The 18,505-nt window shown below is 39.4% G+C and overlaps 1 protein-coding gene across 1 annotated transcript; it reads left to right on the top strand.

Annotated features, from left to right (window-relative positions):
* Positions 1 to 1,122: 1,122 nt before the first annotated feature.
* chordc1b (cysteine and histidine-rich domain (CHORD) containing 1b) lies at positions 1,123 to 18,382 on the top strand. Its single transcript, XM_083789238.1, has 11 exons — positions 1,123 to 1,319; positions 4,605 to 4,654; positions 4,750 to 4,806; positions 6,483 to 6,643; positions 7,773 to 7,873; positions 9,741 to 9,799; positions 10,589 to 10,659; positions 11,421 to 11,526; positions 14,915 to 15,034; positions 15,406 to 15,468; positions 16,942 to 18,382. The coding sequence occupies exons 1-11, from the start codon at positions 1,256 to 1,258 to the stop codon at positions 17,116 to 17,118; spliced, it is 1,029 nt and encodes a 342-aa protein (XP_083645364.1). The 5' UTR covers positions 1,123 to 1,255; the 3' UTR covers positions 17,119 to 18,382.
* Positions 18,383 to 18,505: the final 123 nt, after the last annotated feature.

Raw genomic sequence — 18,505 nt, forward strand, 5'->3', positions numbered from 1 at the left:
CACACTCGCTCGAAACTCGGCGCCGGCGGGTAAGTGGAAAATTCATACAGCGCGCAACCGCGCACGCAAAGCAAATCATATGTTGCAAGCTCTAGGGCAGCTGGGCAGGCTAACCTATATTGCAATGCAAGACCATGCATGGAAAGGTACTGTGTAGACTATCTCTGTAGTAAAGCCCCGTTCTTACCAGAGCCTATCCTTTACATTTGAGAGGGGAGAAATATTAAGACTTTATCAACACAACAAAATGTAAGCTGGCGCGAAAGGACAGACATTCGTATTGACCGACAGCAAGCTGGCATAAAATAACTTAAAAAAATGTTTATCGCAAGTTTTCAAGCCGTCTGTCAGCTCAGCTGTGGGCTGCTGTGGAGTTATGGACATGCACTATGCAGACAGACTGAATCTGATACATGGGGACGGGGTGGGTTGGCTCACTTGGCTGGCCGCTGGATAGGACGCTAAGGACGGTCGCTGGATGCTCCGATCTTCACCGAGTGTAACCGAATACACCCGGAAGACGGGTGAAGCACGGGTATTCTAAAGGAGATCCCACACCCCAGAAGAACTGTCGCGCTATGATTGGCTACGTGGTTGCCGGACAACTGAATAACATCAAACATCAGAAATGTCTCTTTTGTTTTTGTTCATATCATTTTGACATTTTGTATGGTTAAGTAACGACATACTTATTGTCTGTTTGGTTCCAACAACTCAAAAGTTGATTGATTGATTGATTGATTGATTGAAATATTCATCAACAGTTTGCAGAATTACAGTACATTTAATTTATTTAAAGCCCAACTCAAGACTGTTAAATGTGAGTGGACGACCCAATAAAGCATTACACTTGTTTACAAGAGGGTAGCCCTAACAAGAGGGTCCACCTTGTTCAATTAATCAAAACATTTAGAGACGTACAAATAGACACTTCTATATAGCCAAAGAACAGAACAGAAATTCATCATAAAGGAGTTAAAAAGGGAAAGTTAGATTTTATACTCAAAAATGTTGCTGGCTAAAATATATCCAGTTCACTAGCGGTTGCTTGACAACCAACAAGCCAATCGTGGCGCGACCTTCCTTTGCGGCTATGGGATCTACAGCACAGCCTACCAATGCAGCAACCAGAAGTCTGTGGATAGTATCGGCCCACACAACTCTCTGAGCTTTTTTCATCTCTCTCTGCATTATTTCTTTCGCTGGTTTTTAGGTTATTTAATTTGTTTAACCGTTAACCACCTTCCACGGCACTATGTCAGTTTTGTGTTATAATAAAGCCTGTGGGCAGCGGTTTGACACAGACAATAACCCTGATGGTGAGTGATGCTAGCTAATGTTTCCTAACCTACTAGCATTGTGTGTACTGTAACTCGGGTGACTTCTGACCATCTCGAAATTTCTATAGTACTGTACTGATGTAGGGTCAGGGACCCTGAGTCCCAGGGTTAGAAACCGTATTTAGTCTATGATGTACGTGTTTAATAACTATTTGATTATGAACTATGGCGTGTTGTTATGGGAATCAGGATTTAGGGTATTTTATTATGCCAGTTTCCTGGGACAGGATGTTTTACAGGGTCGGCCGAGAGTGGTGACACCAGCGTTAACTCCCATTGTAACAATGGAATGCGGAAGTGCTGATTCTATCTCAATGGGATAGTTCCTATGTTTGCAACTATAGCCCATAGCACCGCGAGCATGGTTCCGTCCTCGGGTTGAGTACAGAGTGCCGTAGGGTGTGCTGCGACTGGCCAGTCGCTGTGATTGACAGCCTACACCTAAACCACCTAACCTTAACCTCAGTAAAACTATACCTAAACCTAACCTTAACCTCAGTAAAACTATACCTAAACCTAACCTCAGTAAACTATACCTAAACCTAACCTCAGTAAACTATACCTGAACCTAACCTCAGTAAAACTATACCTAAACCTAACCTCAGTAAACTATACCTAAACCTAACCTCAGTAAACTATACCTAAACCTAACCTCAGTAAAACTAACGCAGTGGCTGGGGGCGTTTCCAAGAAACCGAGGACGATTCCCTCCTCGCCATAGCACCTGCTTTGCGGCGAGATCAAAGCGTGTCGCCACTCTTACTAATCAATTCGGGGTCGGCTAAAGTAACCTCACGTCACCATGCATGCTGACCTTTCCACAGGTCAGCATCATGCATGCTGACCTTTCCACAGGTCAGCATGCATAGCAGTAGCCCTAGAATGTCTCTTGTTGTTTCATACAGTATGTACAGTATTTCACATACAGAGCCATAGAACAGTCTGCTTAACTTCTGTTCGGGTTCCAAATTGGCGGCCTAAATATGATAAATGCACTGTTTGTACTCACCCATTAAAGACGTGGAGTGAAATATGGTCCTCTAGTTTTATATCCATGTGAAAGTTCTAAATAGTGTATTTAGTCAATTATCTAGATGCACACAGACGTCTTTCTCTCCAGGCAAAGGGGCCCGGAATGATCGCTGGACTGATTTTACGAATACGTCCTGTTTACCGCAGACGTCGTCACCAATTGACCAGGGAAACACAAAAGTTTGGGTCACACAATTGGCAGGTGCCTTGCGATAGTGTGCCAATTGGCTATGGTCAATTGGTGATGACGTCTGCGGTAAACAGGACGTATTCGTAAAATCAGTTCATCGATCATTCCCCCCCTCGCCCGGAGAGAAAGATGTCCGTGTGCATCTCTTGAAAAAGTGGAGATAATTGACTAAATACACGTTTTGTGCCAGAACTTTCACATGGATATAAAACTAGAGGACCATATTTCACTCAGTACAAACGGAGCATTTATCACATTTAGGTTGCCAATTTGGAACCCGAACTGAAGATAAGTAGACCGTTCTATGGCTCTGTATGTGAAATACTGTACATACTGTATGAAACAACAAGAGCCATTCTAGGGCTAGCATAGCAGGTCTGCCGACTCTGCTCATCATTGTACGATTTCATCTTAATCCCCCAATCTTTGAGACAAACGTTAATAATCGTAGAAACTCATCACCAGGAAAATGATGATGGTAATTGCAAGTAATTAACAACAACAACAACAACAACAATTGCAGTGTTGTTTTTATTCTCTAGTGGTGATTGACTCACCTGATAGATCACCAGACCAGACAGATTTTAAACTGTAGACTGTGTTATTTTCTGTTTTATTTTAATTATTAAAAAAAGATATATATACATTATTTTATTATATATATAAAATGTGTGAAGTGAGGGGCGCAAATATATTAAAGTCTAACTCATGTTGATTAGGTGATGTAATGGTGATGTAAAACAAACGGTACAAACATTAAATTCCATTAACAATAAAGAGACAATATGACGTACATTTTCCCTTCATTGTCAATGGCGTTTTTAAAACAAACATTGAACTAAAAACAAACATTAAACCTGTATATAGGAGGGGTTAGCACCCATCAAAAATATTATATACTGTATATTTTTTTTATTCTGTATTTATGCTATGCTATAGGTTTGTTTGTTAGTAAATAGTAATCTTTGTATACAATAACAGTCCTGTACTTACATTGTACTTACAAGTACTCTTTATGTGATTATATTAACCATATTTTAGCTTATATATGTCTCATTCCCCCCCAAAATAGGCTAGTGTATTGGCTCAGGGTAGAGCTCAGTGAATTTATTGATCCACTACAGTACACAACTTTTGTTGACAGGATGAAGTTATTGTGAGCATGTTGATCAATTCTGAGCTGAGGGTTTAATATAAGATCCAGAGCCTTAATATTTGAGGAAACTATGTACACAAACAATGTTTGTGTGTTACAATATTTATTAGCTTTTCACTTTACGCTAAAGCTTGCAAAACATGCATAATTCAAAAAGCGAACTCATGAATATAGGAATTTGATTGTCCCCTCCATGATATATTTGAACTTGAAGTTCATCAATACAGTGAGGCATTCTCTCGAGTTTTCTCTGGGTTTATCTTGAAGCGTGTTCTATTTGCATTTAATAATACTGATTATTTTGCCATTGAGCATCATCAAAACAAGAATAGCCCCCCTGCCGTGCTATGCCGTTCCTATGAAAATGATTAGATCAAACTTCTATTGATGCCCAAGGGGAAATTTGGGCATTTCAATAGATTAGTTATTAATCTAGTATTTTACAGCTGTGTACTAAAAATCTAAGCAAAATGCTAATGCAGCCCAAAAAAATTACTCCGATTATTGGTACTATAATGTATGTGCATTAAGTGTAGCAACTAGGAAAGCTACATAAAGCATATTTATGCGCAAAAAACATGAACATTTCGTCCAGACTATGCAGCTGGGAGTAATGGGATGTGTGAATATACAGTAGGTCTCTAGAATGTGACAAATTGCCCAAAATTATTCACAGGAACTACATAAACCTAAAGATGGTAGAATATCACATACAAATTATGAATAAAACATGTATAAAAGTAAGGGGCAAGGGGTGTGGATTTGTCCTAATGAGCCAAGTACTGTATGGGGGTTGGGATATTGTTAACAACAAAGCAGCTTCCTCAGTCTAATCAAACTAACCAGTCTTCTAGTAACAATAACCAGTCTTCTTATCTTTTCAAAGATGCTTGCACGTTCCACCCAGGAGTCCCAGTGTTCCATGATGCGTTGAAGGTAAAAAACGATTTGGATGCTCATGCTAGCATATCTTTATCGGCTGCTGGACTGTGACTGAGGTTAACGTCTGTGCTCTTTGTCTCTCTTTTAAGGGTTGGTCGTGCTGCAAGAGAAGAACCACTGACTTTTCAGACTTTCTCAGCATCACTGTAAGTGCTGAGAAGCCCTTTGTATCGTCTCAATATTTCTGGACTAAAATTAGATTGTATTCATAATATGGCCTCTCCCCAGCTTACCTTGCTTGTGTTGTCTTAGACTAGTATAGAGTTGTTATAGATACTGATTACCATGATCAGTGTTTAAAATTGGCCAATATCAGCTTGTGAGGTGTGTACATAGGGGGGGTTTTGGGTGCTGAATCCGTTCCAACCATTCATTTTCAGTAAAAATGACTTCTGGACATAAAATTGGCCATGCCTGCTTTTGTATGTCCATACTAGTGTAATAATAACTAGTAATCAATTTTATGCATATCTCAATGGATGTCTATGGTGTTTCTTTTCCGTTTGTGTGTTGGTGTGGGGGGCATATTAAAATATAAAAAGCATTTTATTAATATATCACAAATACATCTTAATTGAAACTAACTGTTGAAACAGAAGTAGATGGACAATCTTTAATGGATTTTACTGATTTATTCTTTTCAGAATCAGAAAGACTTTATTGTCACACCTTAAAATAAGGGGGAAATTAATGTGCTGAATTTCATGGCTCTATGATATCCACAATATAAAAGATCAACACATAATAAAAAACTAAGGTGCTAAAATGTAAGTATGCTTTTGTAAACAATAATTACAAATATGAATAAACATACAACTATCTCTACTCTTCCAACTCCCTGGCATCTCCCTCACTGCTCTTGTCATCTAGCTTGTTGTTCATGGCAGTTACCACAAGCAGAAATGCACTGTGCATTAAAATGCAGTGTGTACACTCCCCCTCATAGTTGCAACTGACTAACTTCAGAAGATAGTCTGGTGTGGTGGGGTCTGTTCATTGACGGTACAGACTCATAGCCTTTGTCACCAAGCTTCCATCCATACTCATTATGGATGGAAGCTTGGTGGTGGTACACTGGATGTACTGTACATCCAGTGATGGACTTAGCAGCAGCAGCCAATCTCTGGTCTGGATATAAGCTCGGAGAGAGTGTTGTGCTGCTGTTGTTGGGGGCAGTTTTTCTGGTTTGATCCTCCCAGTAGCGGTAGTAGTTCTGCAAGACTGAAGTGGAGAGGGCTATGGAAGTTTTGGACATCCAAGCCAACAAGGAGGACATCATCACAGCCAGCTGTGAACTATTCAAGTTCATGTTCCATGGGAAATCGCACAAAAGTTTTGTGGACTGGAGATTTGACATCTTCAGCTACTGGGAGTATCCAAACTGAAAAACTGCCCCCAACAACAGGAGCAGCAGCACAGCACTCTCTCCGAGCTTATATCCAGACCAGAGATTGGAGCTTCCATTCATACTCCAGTACATACTGGAGAATGGATGGAAGCTTGGTGACAATGGTGACATATTAGTTATTACGCAAGTTTGGGACATACAAAAGCAGCCAATTTTATGGCCAGGAAGTCATTTGTTCTGTAAGGTAATGGCTGGAACAGATTCAGCCAGTTTCCCAAGGGAGTTGGCTTGGAACACATTTTTCTTTGATAGTAGACACCTTTATGAACACATCTGTGAAGAAAGCTAGTGGTAAGCATTTCTTTTCCAGATTTGCCACAGCTTAAGCTAATTTTAAACTAGGTATAACGGCGTCAGCTCTACTCTACAGCCCCAACATATAACATGTCTTTGCTCTTTTCTCCCCAATGTAAGGGTTGTACAAAAGGTCCCCACAACAAAGAGAAGCCACAAGAGCCGGTGAAGCCCGACGTAAAATCATCAGGAGAAAATAACGAAATAGATGAACAGAAACCTAAATTTAATGAGTATATCATCTCTACACCAAAGCCTATAACAGCTATAACAAGACCAAGGTACCGATCTCGGAGACACCATCCTTATTGTTTAAGACTGTTTAACTCATTTAGACCTTGCAACCAAAAGTTGTTGTACCTTTCAATCCAGGAGGTACCTCTATGTCTCATTAGTTGTTGCTACAGTACATGTTGTTATTATTATTACATTTTGAATAAGAGTTCAGAAACCGTAGGTTAGGTTTCAGGAGGCGTTTTAAAGGGATAGTTCAGATTCTTTGAACTTAAGCTGTATTAAATACTTGCCATAAATATAGTGGTTGCAATTACTGTATTATTGATTGCCAGAGTCCTGTGGTGGAAGTTCTGCTCTGGTTTTGGTGAAATATTAAGTAGTTCCGGTCATGTTGTGGCAACTTGTGGGGGGCACAGGGGGCCACGCATTGAAAGTAAATCAAACCACAAAACTAACCTCATTTGTATTGTTGACCTATTTCTATAATATTTGTGCAACTTTCGTTCATTTTTTACCCCTCTATCACAGGGAACTATGTTTTTTGTGTCCATATCACTACGCCCAAATTTCTTTTCCATGTGATAGAGCGGTCAAAGTTGAACGAAAGCTGTGCTAATATTTTAGAAATAGGCCAACAATACAAATTATGTTATTTTGTGGAAAAATGTGTGGATACGTTTACTTTTACTGCGTGGCCCCAGTGCCCCCCACAAAATGAATGGAACGACTTAATATTGACCAAACTGAACTTCCACCACGGGACTCGGGCTATAAAAAAGAATAGAGAAAGAAATAGGGATGCACACACATATTAGAAACACCAACAGAAACAGAAAAGATGAAAGAAAATGATGTGACCCGGATAAGGTTCCCCCGGCTGTGGGATGAGGTCAAAAGGGGCGTGAGCGTATCCGAGTGACACACTGCCTCAGCCTGATGACTTAAAAGTCTACTCTAATATCTCCCCCGGTCCATATGTAGGGATATCCCTTTGGTCTAGTGGTTAAGATGTTGGACTTTCACACGGGAGACCCGAGTTCGAATCCCTGGCGTTGCATATGCAAATAAATTGTATTTATTTCTTTGGATTTTGGTACCAAAAGTTTGCATAGCGGGGTTGAGGGGAAGATTTATCTTTTGCCAATGCTCTAAAGACCAATTCTATCCTTATAGTGCTGATGAGCCGATGGTGAGAATTCAGCACAAGATCTCTCATTCTCTGAAGCAAGCTCTGGAGAAACTGAAGCTGTCTGATAATACTGTAGAGAAGAAAGGTGAGGACATACTGTAGGATTTGTCATTAATGTCAACATCTTGAGCGTTTAGATGAAAGTCGACTCTTAACTATCCAGGGCAACTTTCAAAAGTGAAAATAAAGAATAAGCTTTTGGCAGTTGGCAGATGGCCACTGGGAATATGCCCTGTCTCTGCCAAACCATGGCCTTTGAGTGAAAGACTGCAGTCACGACAAGGACAAGAGTGTGCTCCAAAACTGCCATGACAATTATACTTGGTGTTAATTTAACTAAAGAGAGTGTGAAATAGGCTTTCACAAAATATCTAAATTGGCCACCTGGCAGCTATTGCACGCCTGTCCACCCTTGCTCTAGGTCCCCACTTTTGGGATCCTTCCTGTGGTTCATTTCTTCTTTTCCTCAACTGATATTTTCTTGTCCTTGTTAAACATGCTGGCCTCTAAAGCCCCTTGAAACTATAACAGTGTTTAACATAAGATAAGATAATCCTTTATTGATCCAAAAGCCAATGGAAATATTAATGACTACAGCTATTGTTGCATTAATGTTAATGGATACAGTTTACAGACTATCAACAGTGAATATGTGAATGAATATATCAATATTGTCAACAGGCTTTAACATTGAGTATATGTTAAGATTTTCCAGTGTACATAGTAGTCCATGTGCAAGGGTGTCAGAGTCAAAGCCAGTAATAACAATAATAATGGAACAACGGACTGTTCAATTGAGTTTGATACTGATTACGAACCAATTTACGACATGGTTCCTTTAAAGGGACACTTCACCCTTTTAGCAAAAATATATATATGAATGACCTTTATGAGATTTAGAACACTTTCCTGGCGTTATTCTTTGTGTAATCTATTTTAGATTATCCGAGTGGCACTGACGTCAGTGCCACTCGGATAATCTAAAGTATCTAAAACCAGAGATTACACAAAAAATAACACCAGGAAAGTGTTCTAAATCTTATAAAGGTCATTCATATATATATATTTATTTTTTTGCTAAAAGGGTGAAGTGTCCCTTTAAGGGGCGAGCCATCTAGAACACTGTTTCCCAAACAGTGGTTCTGGATCCATTTATGGGTCACAACTCACGTCTCGAGTGTTCTTTGTTCCATGTTCTTTTCCTGCATTTCTTTTTTTTATATGAACAACTACCAAAAAATGGATATGATACTATATGGCAAGAGTTGACCCCAAACCGCTGCAACTATTAATTATTGTGTGAGTCACCTAGTCACTTAAGCTTTGTGCAATTACTCTGTTTGAGTACTTGAGTTACAAATAAAGTTGAATTGATTATACACAGTTACACACAAGACACACATAAAAGAAGCAAGCAGTTGGAGGTAGTTTGACCTAAATTTGGCGTTAAGCCAGGCAATATGGGGCATTGGGTGAATTTGGATGAGTCAATATGCTGCATTTGTGGGGAAGAAAAATATCTGCTGTGCAAGTTATACGTCTAATCTAAAATTGCATTCCAAGATCGCATTACAAGAATAAAGGACTTTCTGCCATCACAGAGCATTTTGAGCTGCTTTATGTCATGGTCATGGACACAATTTTCTCCAAGAACTATTTCCAGGTGGACTTCAAATGCATTAAAATGCCCTGATAATGTAACTTTGGCAAAAATAAGTAACAAGGGATCAATTTCATCATTCAGTTGCCTATCTCAAGCCTGTCTCTGCAAGTTGATTATCACACTTCAATTAATTGAATGCAATCCGATAGCTTTCTTAGAAATAATAAAGAAAGCATTGTATGCTTTGTAAAATGGTCGGCAGAAATGTAAAATATACGATTATATAGTATTTAAAAATGCCAGATGTCCACTATGTACATTGTTCAGACATTTTCTTTTCTTTTTTCAGAGGAAGATAGTGACGAGATCAAGATTGGAACATGCTGTAAAAATTCAGCTTGCAATAAAGTAGGTGAACATGTCTTTAAACAAGTTGCCAAATGCACTGAATAATTGTGTCCAAGTAGGTGTGAAAATGTTTTTCTGTCTTTTCATTGCATTATACTATACCCACAACACTGGAGCAATATTAAATAATCAGCAATATATTATGAGCAATAGACTAAAGTCTCCAGCTTGCTGAACCTTCATGGAAAGATGACCGTTTCTAAGCAAATCTCCATCCTGAAAACATTATGTACAATGAATTATAACATTACTCAAAAGTGAAATAATTTCTGCAGCCAACCAGGTGTTTCACAGCAGAATTTGTCTGACGCAAAAAGGAATTGCATACTCTCAAAAGAGGTTGGGGTCAGGTTAACTTTGTTGTGTATAATGTGTATAATTATGTTTTGCTGGTCATAATGATGCAGTACATAGTGCTTTAATTGGTATACAAAACATGGCCCAGCACCCACATCAAGAATAATTAGTTGTTGCGTGTGCTGACCCTTCATTGATTGCATTTGAATTTGTAAATTGAAGGGCTGTCCCAATCCAACCTTTTCACTCGGATACTGCTGCGTTGTTACTTAATTTAGGTAATTTAAGTAGGTTATGAGAAAAACCCATGCATGCATTATTAACCAATAGGTTACTGGATCAGATGGCTTGGATTGGATATTTCTCCTGCAGACCAATCTGATCCAGTTTTTCTTTGCTGATATCGGGCCGATATCCAATCTAAATTAGGTATCGGATCAGGACAGGCCTAGAAAATACTGTGCTGTTCTAATAGTTTACTATCTTCTCCAGAGCTTTCAAGGGCCGGCGAGCAACGATGAGGTGTGCTCCTACCATGTTGGATTTCCTATCTTCCATGAAGGGTTAGTATACTGTACGTAGGCTGGCAGGTCCAAAAATGTGAGAAAATTAATGTTTAAAATTAATTAAATCCTTTTAACCTCCACTGTATGGGTCTGAACTTCTCCCATGTAAGTCTATTCGATATGCATGGGCTTAGGCTACGATATGATTTATGTATGATACATTTTAATACAGAACGATATGGTGCCATTCAATTAGGTGCGATAGGATGCAGTCTGATACAGTTCTTAAACGTGTTATTGAATGGTGATTTACAAATTGTAAGATATTGTGATATACTTATTTATATGGAAAGATATTTCAGATATCTTCCTAATCAAATTAATTTTGAAGCAGTGTAACATTCTAAGTTTACAAATCGGTTGCATGATTGTGATGAACTGTAGTTTAGTACAGTTTGTATGTACTCTATGTAGCTTTTTGGAGGGGTCTTTCTAGCCTTTATTTGATAGTGTCAGTGGAGAGAGACAGGAAATGGCATGAGAGAGATGGTGATGGTTAAATGGTTATAAGAAGTACAAACAGCAAAGGGCCGAAGCTCGGATTCGAACTTGAACCGGCTGTGCAAAGACTGCACCAGGGGTGCACTGCAGTATTTGCCATCTTCTTGGCACAAAGAAACACAAAGTAGTAAATGTATAGCAGAAATATAAAGTAGTATTCACCCAGCAATATGTGGAAAAATAAACATTGGGGCCTCTAGTATTTATTAATTACTAAACGGAAACCAATATTGACAGCTTTCAAACTGCATCCTCAGGATGAAGTACTGGAGTTGCTGTAAGAGGAAAACATCCGACTTTGATACCTTCCTCTCCCAAGAAGGCTGCACCAAGGGGACACATATATGGAGGAAGAAAGATACGGTGGGTGTGCTGCATGGTTTGTCAGTGAGTGACTTTGTGTTTTCGTGTATGCAGGGGCAGAGTAGATGGAGAAAATCATGCAGACCAGGGAATCTAGCTCCCAGTCAGGCCACATTTTAATGGGGTCCTAGGAAAGGATATTTTGTTGCATTAAAATACTTAAGTTCCCTGCACACAGAGTGCGTTTTTCTGATTTTTTAGCAGCCATCGTTTTTCCGAAAAACGCGTCCAGTGTGCAACCACCTTAAGGGCGCCGTTACCCGCGATGCGGCCCGCAAGTCAGCCGCTGCCCGAGAATTACGAGTATAGGAGCTTGCTCTGTCCCTTAATGGTATTTTGGTCCAGCGTCACCCGCTATCTATTTTACAGACACCGGTATTTGCGTTGTCATGGGCGTGTTGGTACGCTTACCCCTAAATTGCTATTTTTGTCACACACATTTGTGATTATCTATGCATAATGTAACGGGTAGCGGAGGTGTTTTTAGGATTTAGGCTGTGGCACAAGATAGCACATTTTACGTGCACACGCCTCTTAGACAATGCTAAATCCACAAATTACGGATAAGTGCCCCTGACGCAAGATACAGCCCTTAATTTCCTGCTTTTTGGTGAGTTATGTTGCATGTTAATTTCTAAATTATGAGCCTATGTTAAACACAGTGACAAATGACAATGTATACTATTTATCCATAGTCTTCATCAAGACAATAGCTAGGCTTTGGAAGTTATGGTGCATTTACCTGTATGCAGAGCGAGGCCCCTGCTGGCTTTCTCATTTATTTTCTAGGCGAGGACAGTGTCAAAAATGTATATCGGCTCAACTTTATGCAAATGATTAGCTTAGTTTGCCAGTAGGTGGCAATCAGCCACTGTTTCACCAGTGACTGACACACTACAGTGACTACACCACTTGAGATTGACAGAAACCGACTCCATTATAACACTATGGAAAGAACTATCTAATATTGATAACAAAGTTTTAAATTAAAAGTTCAAATGAATTGAGATTTAGCAACTGCATGGACTACAGCAGTTTTTTTTGGAGCAGAAAACAGTGAAATGGAAATTATTTCCTTATACAAGCCTCTACTCCTACGCAGAGGGTTGGAGCGACACACACCAGTGATAAACATTTGGCAGTGATGTTTTTTTTGACAAATACAGACTTATACAGTAAGTTATTTAACAGGCATGTGAATGGTATTTGCTATGACTCACAACACGTGTGGACACTAAACACAACAGACCACATGGATAACAAGCAAATACCATAATAAGACTTTACGCAATACGCATGTAGTACTGTAACTTATAAATTCACACTGACCCTGTTACTATAAATATCTATGTAATCTACTGTATATTGGAGTATGATTGCAAAATATATAACTCGACATTCCAAGGATTCCACTATACCACAGATAACTACTGCCAGCCACAGGATTTACAATTTGAATATGGGCCCACTCAATCCACTCAATACGCTTGAGTGGGGTATTAGTAGTGACCTAATCGTGTAATACGCATGGAGGCTATGACAACGTGCAATGACATTGTCATCATGGCAATAACCAGGCTTTAGAGAGTCGAGATGAAAAACATCTTTCACTTCACATTACTTTGTCGTCTCGTCTCGTCGCACGCACGAACGCACACACACATGCACGCACGCGCGCGCACACACACACACACACACACACACACACACACACACACACACACACACACACACACAAGGTTTTGGTGTTACATTTAGTTTGCTACATGTGGTAGGCTGTCTGGTGGATGCTTGATAGCTGTCAGTTTCATGTCAATCAGTGGAGTACTTCCACCACTCAAAGGCACACAACTCAATGATTATTTATTAGAACCTCCAGAAAAATGTGATTATGCGATCGCATAATTTACAGCATAATCGGCCAGATTTGCGCAGATTATGCAGAGGTCAATATCTTTTCAAAAAACCCTGCATAATCAAGGATTATATAGGGACCTTTCTTCATCCTCATTCCTACATTGCCACTGTCCATCTTCCACTATTATCGATTTAGCACGCCACATGAACCTTGCTATGGCTGGACTGCTGCTTGCGTTCACTTCAGTCTTGTGATAGCAATTTTGGATTGCCTATACTTCTCTCTAATCTTGTGTTGTGACAGGCAGATTTCATACTATTGGGGAGACTGTAGCCAGATCTGACTGATTGTAGCATCCAGGCTTTCTGACTGCAGTGCAAACCAATCAGCAGTCCAAGCCACTGGGGAAATTCCTTGTTCTCCCATGGCACGTGTGTGGTGTGAAATCTAGAGCATGTCAATCTAACTCCACCTAGTGGTCAGTGTTCGATATTGTTCACAGTGTGGACAGTACAGTAGTGTCGTAAGTCCAATCTAAACTGTTACTGTATGTGTCAATTTTACACAAAAACTTCACCTGAAGTTCAGTATTTATCTATAAAATATAACCAGTCCATTCTGTACGGTGATATAGGATCATGTAAAAAGTATCTAGATGACAATACTGCATCTCTGTAATTTCCCGATATTCATAGATAGTAATACTACTCTGACAACACAGACGTTTGTCTGTGTAATGTATTGTTATTGCTGTCTTTTTAATAATACATTTTATTTGTTTTTAGTTTGACTTATTTTCATAGTCATGACTAGACTACCGGTATAATGGATGAAATTGATGGCAGTCAAATATTGATAGGATATAGTGGAGAGAGAGAGACGGGGAATGACACGCAGCAAAGGTAGTCGAGGATCGGGACTCGAACCCGCAACATGCTGTCAGGCCAGCGGGCGCCCTCAAAGTAGGCCTATCTTTTAAACATACATGTAAAGCAGTTCTCATAGCGTAAACCTCTAATAATAATATATAACTTATCATAATGTAAAGCTGTTCTCATATGGTAAATGGTGCATTTATATAGCGCTTTTATCCAAACGCGCTTTTATCCAAACATGCTTTACATAGATTGTGCATTAGATTGACCCATTCACGCACACATTCATACACTGATGGTGGAGGACTCTACAGATGTCTAAAGGTTTTCCGAGAAGTAATTATTTTAGGCTGGGGTGAAACAGCCAAGTAGCTTAAGTAGCTTATTTAGTCAGCATGTGCCATGTTTTCCCATTCAACCCGGAAGAACCCCCAATGGCAGGTGCCAGACAGTACTGCTCCCGATTCGGCTACAATGAATAGCGGAGGGTGAGGTTCCAAATGGCGATAACATTCCCTCCCTAAATGTAATCGAGATAGCTGTCTAATTATATCACATGTAAATCTGTCCTCATGCTTTATGTAAGGCTGCCTGTAATCATACTGTATGTAAAGATGTTCTCATACTTGGCTCTTTGTTTGTGATTTGGATGCAGGGTAAGAAGATGGTCCCATGTCGGTTTGACTGGCACCAAACTGGGAGCCAGGTCATTATCACTATCTACTCCAAGAACGCCAACCCAGAGCTGAGCTATGTGGAGGCAAACGGCATCACGGTGAGGAACACCTGTTCTGTTTTCAAGCTTTCATGGAGAGGCTAGGGGGACCGTGTAATTAAAATAGAAGCAGCAATTTGACAAACTGCTACGACTGAGTCAGGTTTTTAGCAATGCATTCAAGGAGTGCTAGAGATAACAGCTGTTTCTACTTGTATGGAGGATGCCTGATCTATTCCTCAGTCACATGCATATAATTCAAGTTGTCTCAAGTCAAGCTTTCCAAGCTTTCCAGGGGGAGATGGGGTGTTTTTGTTGTTGTTGAGGAGATGACTCCATTCCATGTGCTCCATTCCATGGTTCTGCATGGTCTGTTTCATTGGCTCACCTTCACCATCCTGCTGTTTAATTGATGCCTCTTTCTCCCACAGCTCAACATTCACATCATGTTTGAAGCGGAGAAGGAGTTTGAGCAGAACGTCAATTTGTGGGGAGTAAGTATTGTAGGCTATGAGCCCCGTGTGTTGTGTAATGGCAGTCATCTTAATCTTAATTATTTAAATGAAGCAAAAACTAAAATAAGTCCTTTGATATGTTTTAAATTCGAAAGCATTGTAATAATAATTCTCTTATGTTGGAAGTGTTTTTATTTTTGAAAAAAAGGGAAGAAAATACTGCTTGAATTGAAATTTAATTGTGTCACACACTTACAAAGTCACTCATAATTATAGCATGATAAGTAGGCCTAATTGCTTTTGAATTGAAATTGGACTGGAACTGTGCAATTATGCAAAAACTCTGGCTAATAATGCCCCTTGTCCCTTGAGGCTCCTTGAAATGAATGTGCTTTAACATGACTTACATAAACAAAGAAGATAAACATCCGCCGCACTGCAACTCCCCCACCCCCAAACCCTCCACCACCACCAGATGACGACATCACCGTAACTCATAAAGCTGATTAATCTAAGATGGTGAAGCATTGGGAGGTATCTTTGATCTCAGAATAGGATATAAGACCTGAAAAATGTTCACATTTGTTTTTTTATATTTTATTTTCATAATACTACCTTTGTTTGGACATATACTGGACTGAATACTAAATACCTGTCTGATAGGTTGTTTTATACTCAGATATTCGATGTTAATACAGACCTGCTGTCTGGGAGGCCAAGCTGGGGCTCGACAGATGTCATATCACTGTACACTAGTTTCTGCTTTTTTAGCAGACAGTTAGTGTTGGAAGGGCCTCCTGTGACCCAGGGGATTACCTTTCCACTCATGAGGTATTGCTTTATGAAAGAAACCTCGAGCTGGAAGTCCTGTCTTTGTTTATATGTTTTTATTTCTTAATTCAAAGCTTTATATTAATGTATATAATGACGAGAAGTTAAAGCTGCCTTGGGTTCACAATGACAATATTTGTACATCATAGGATAGCACAGGTTATAATGAGACGAGGATTAGACTCAATGTTAACGGACTACAGAACCCAATTAAGATAAGTAAATTGATAATTGATAGAGAAAACCAATAATAAAAAAATCATACAAATACTGTTAGAAACGGATACTATACACAGTAATGGATATTTGATGAATGACCCTTGGATGTATATGTGTGAGAAAGGAAATTATGGGCATTCTGAATGTTAACAATTTAAATGTAACAATTATATTGTACTGTGATGCCCGAGAGAACCTGCTTACTCTCAAAAAAAAGAAAAGAATAAAAAAAAAGTTAAAAAAAAAAAGAAAGAAGATAAACAAATTGATTAAACAAAATGATCTATTTTCAAAGTTGTCTCTATCTACAAGCTCGCAGTGGGTTGCGATGTGACATTAATCTGTACATCGGCATTTCTTTTTTTACAAATTTTAGGAAGGTCGGATAAACATTGACGGGTTAACATTTTCATTTTTTCATATTCTTTCTCTGCCCTCCCCGATCCCACATCACGCCTATAGGTAATTGATGTGAGCAAAAGCGTGGTGAACATGATGGCTGCCAAGATCGAGATTGCCTTGAAAAAGTCTGAGCCCATGCACTGGGCTCGTCTGGACCTCCCTCCCCCCGTCAGCCCGCCCAAGGAGGACGACAAGAAGGGCGAAGAGGACGAGAGCAGCGACGAGGGCGATGACTGATGGTGATGACGAAGCCGTTAATTAAGGAATGTACATTTTAGTTGAAAATCAAGGCTGTACACATTCACCCCTCATCTCCTGAGGGTCACATTTCTCTTCGCTATCATTGCTCTCTCTCTCTCAGACAGGAACAGTATCGTCATCCTCCATGGTCCTGGAGTGATGTACAGTATCAACGTGACCAGGCCACTTTAATATTAGTCTTTCCCCTATGATTGTTTTTGGTCCACCTGTTTGGAGAGAACTTTGAAATGCTTTTGTATCTACATGATGGTGCTACCACTTGTGTTAATTAATTTGTTTTACGGCTCTTGTTTGTGATAGTGAATTAAGATAAACTACCAAATGAGCAATGAGCTGTATTAAGAGACATTCCATCAAATCTGAAAGCGGGGTTGTAACCACCACCATACTGTACTGCAAATCAACTGCTACTTATAGGAGTACCATATATTTCAGTATAGTAATTATCTGTGGCTTGGCCAGACCATGAAGACCTTTTCGACCATGTTTTGTAAAACAGAAACAACAGTCATTTTGTAATCTGTATCTGTACATTTCCATTTGTTTGTCACGTTTAGCACTTTTAAAAGTTGTATTCTTTGACTTTGATTATCTCTTGCATTCCAATCACTGGTTTTATTCTCAAATTTTAAATCTCTGGATTATTGTTGCACCATTTGGTTATTGAATCAAATTATGTGTAATTATGTTTGATTTGGGCTTTTTTTGTCAGTTTAAAGTCAAGATTCTTTATTAAGTTGTCAGCTAAAGGTGAGCTGTGTAGTTACACATGAGCAATTCCATTGTTCAAATACTGAATGATTTCGGTTTCTGAATAAATGGTGTTCCAAGAGACCAGCTAGACCATGACTTGGTCTAATCTCTGTAAGATAAAAACTATACTGTATAGTCCTACTTTAAAATGAATGGTACATTTTATGAACAAAGATATATAAAATAGTAGAATTTAATATTCAGCGTGGCTTAATTGTTATATTTGAATGTCTACAATGTAAGGTTATAATAATGGCCTTGAAACGGTGAAGTTATTAAGGAACCAATTTACCAAAAAAAATAAACCTTTGCATTGAAATGTTAAAACTAATGTTTTTAACCCTGAATTTCTCTGTTTGATCCTATGGATGGTCATTTCCATAACTTTCTTGTTTAAGCAATCAGGTGCCCTGGCTGACTAGGGGGAGGCAGTATTAGAAACCTGGATTACTGCATGTGTTTTGTGAGGATACCTACCCTAGGGGACATGGAGAGAACATGTGAACTCCACACAGAAAGGCCCTTTCACCAACCCCACCTAGGCTCTGGGCGCCGATCGTCTCATGCCCGAGCAGCAAATGGTTGGTTTCACCCATGGGAGACCCTGGTT

This window comes from Protomyctophum parallelum (assembly GCF_964188405.1).
Source record: "Protomyctophum parallelum genome assembly, chromosome: 1".
In the NCBI taxonomy this organism is placed as follows: domain Eukaryota; kingdom Metazoa; phylum Chordata; class Actinopteri; order Myctophiformes; family Myctophidae; genus Protomyctophum; species Protomyctophum parallelum.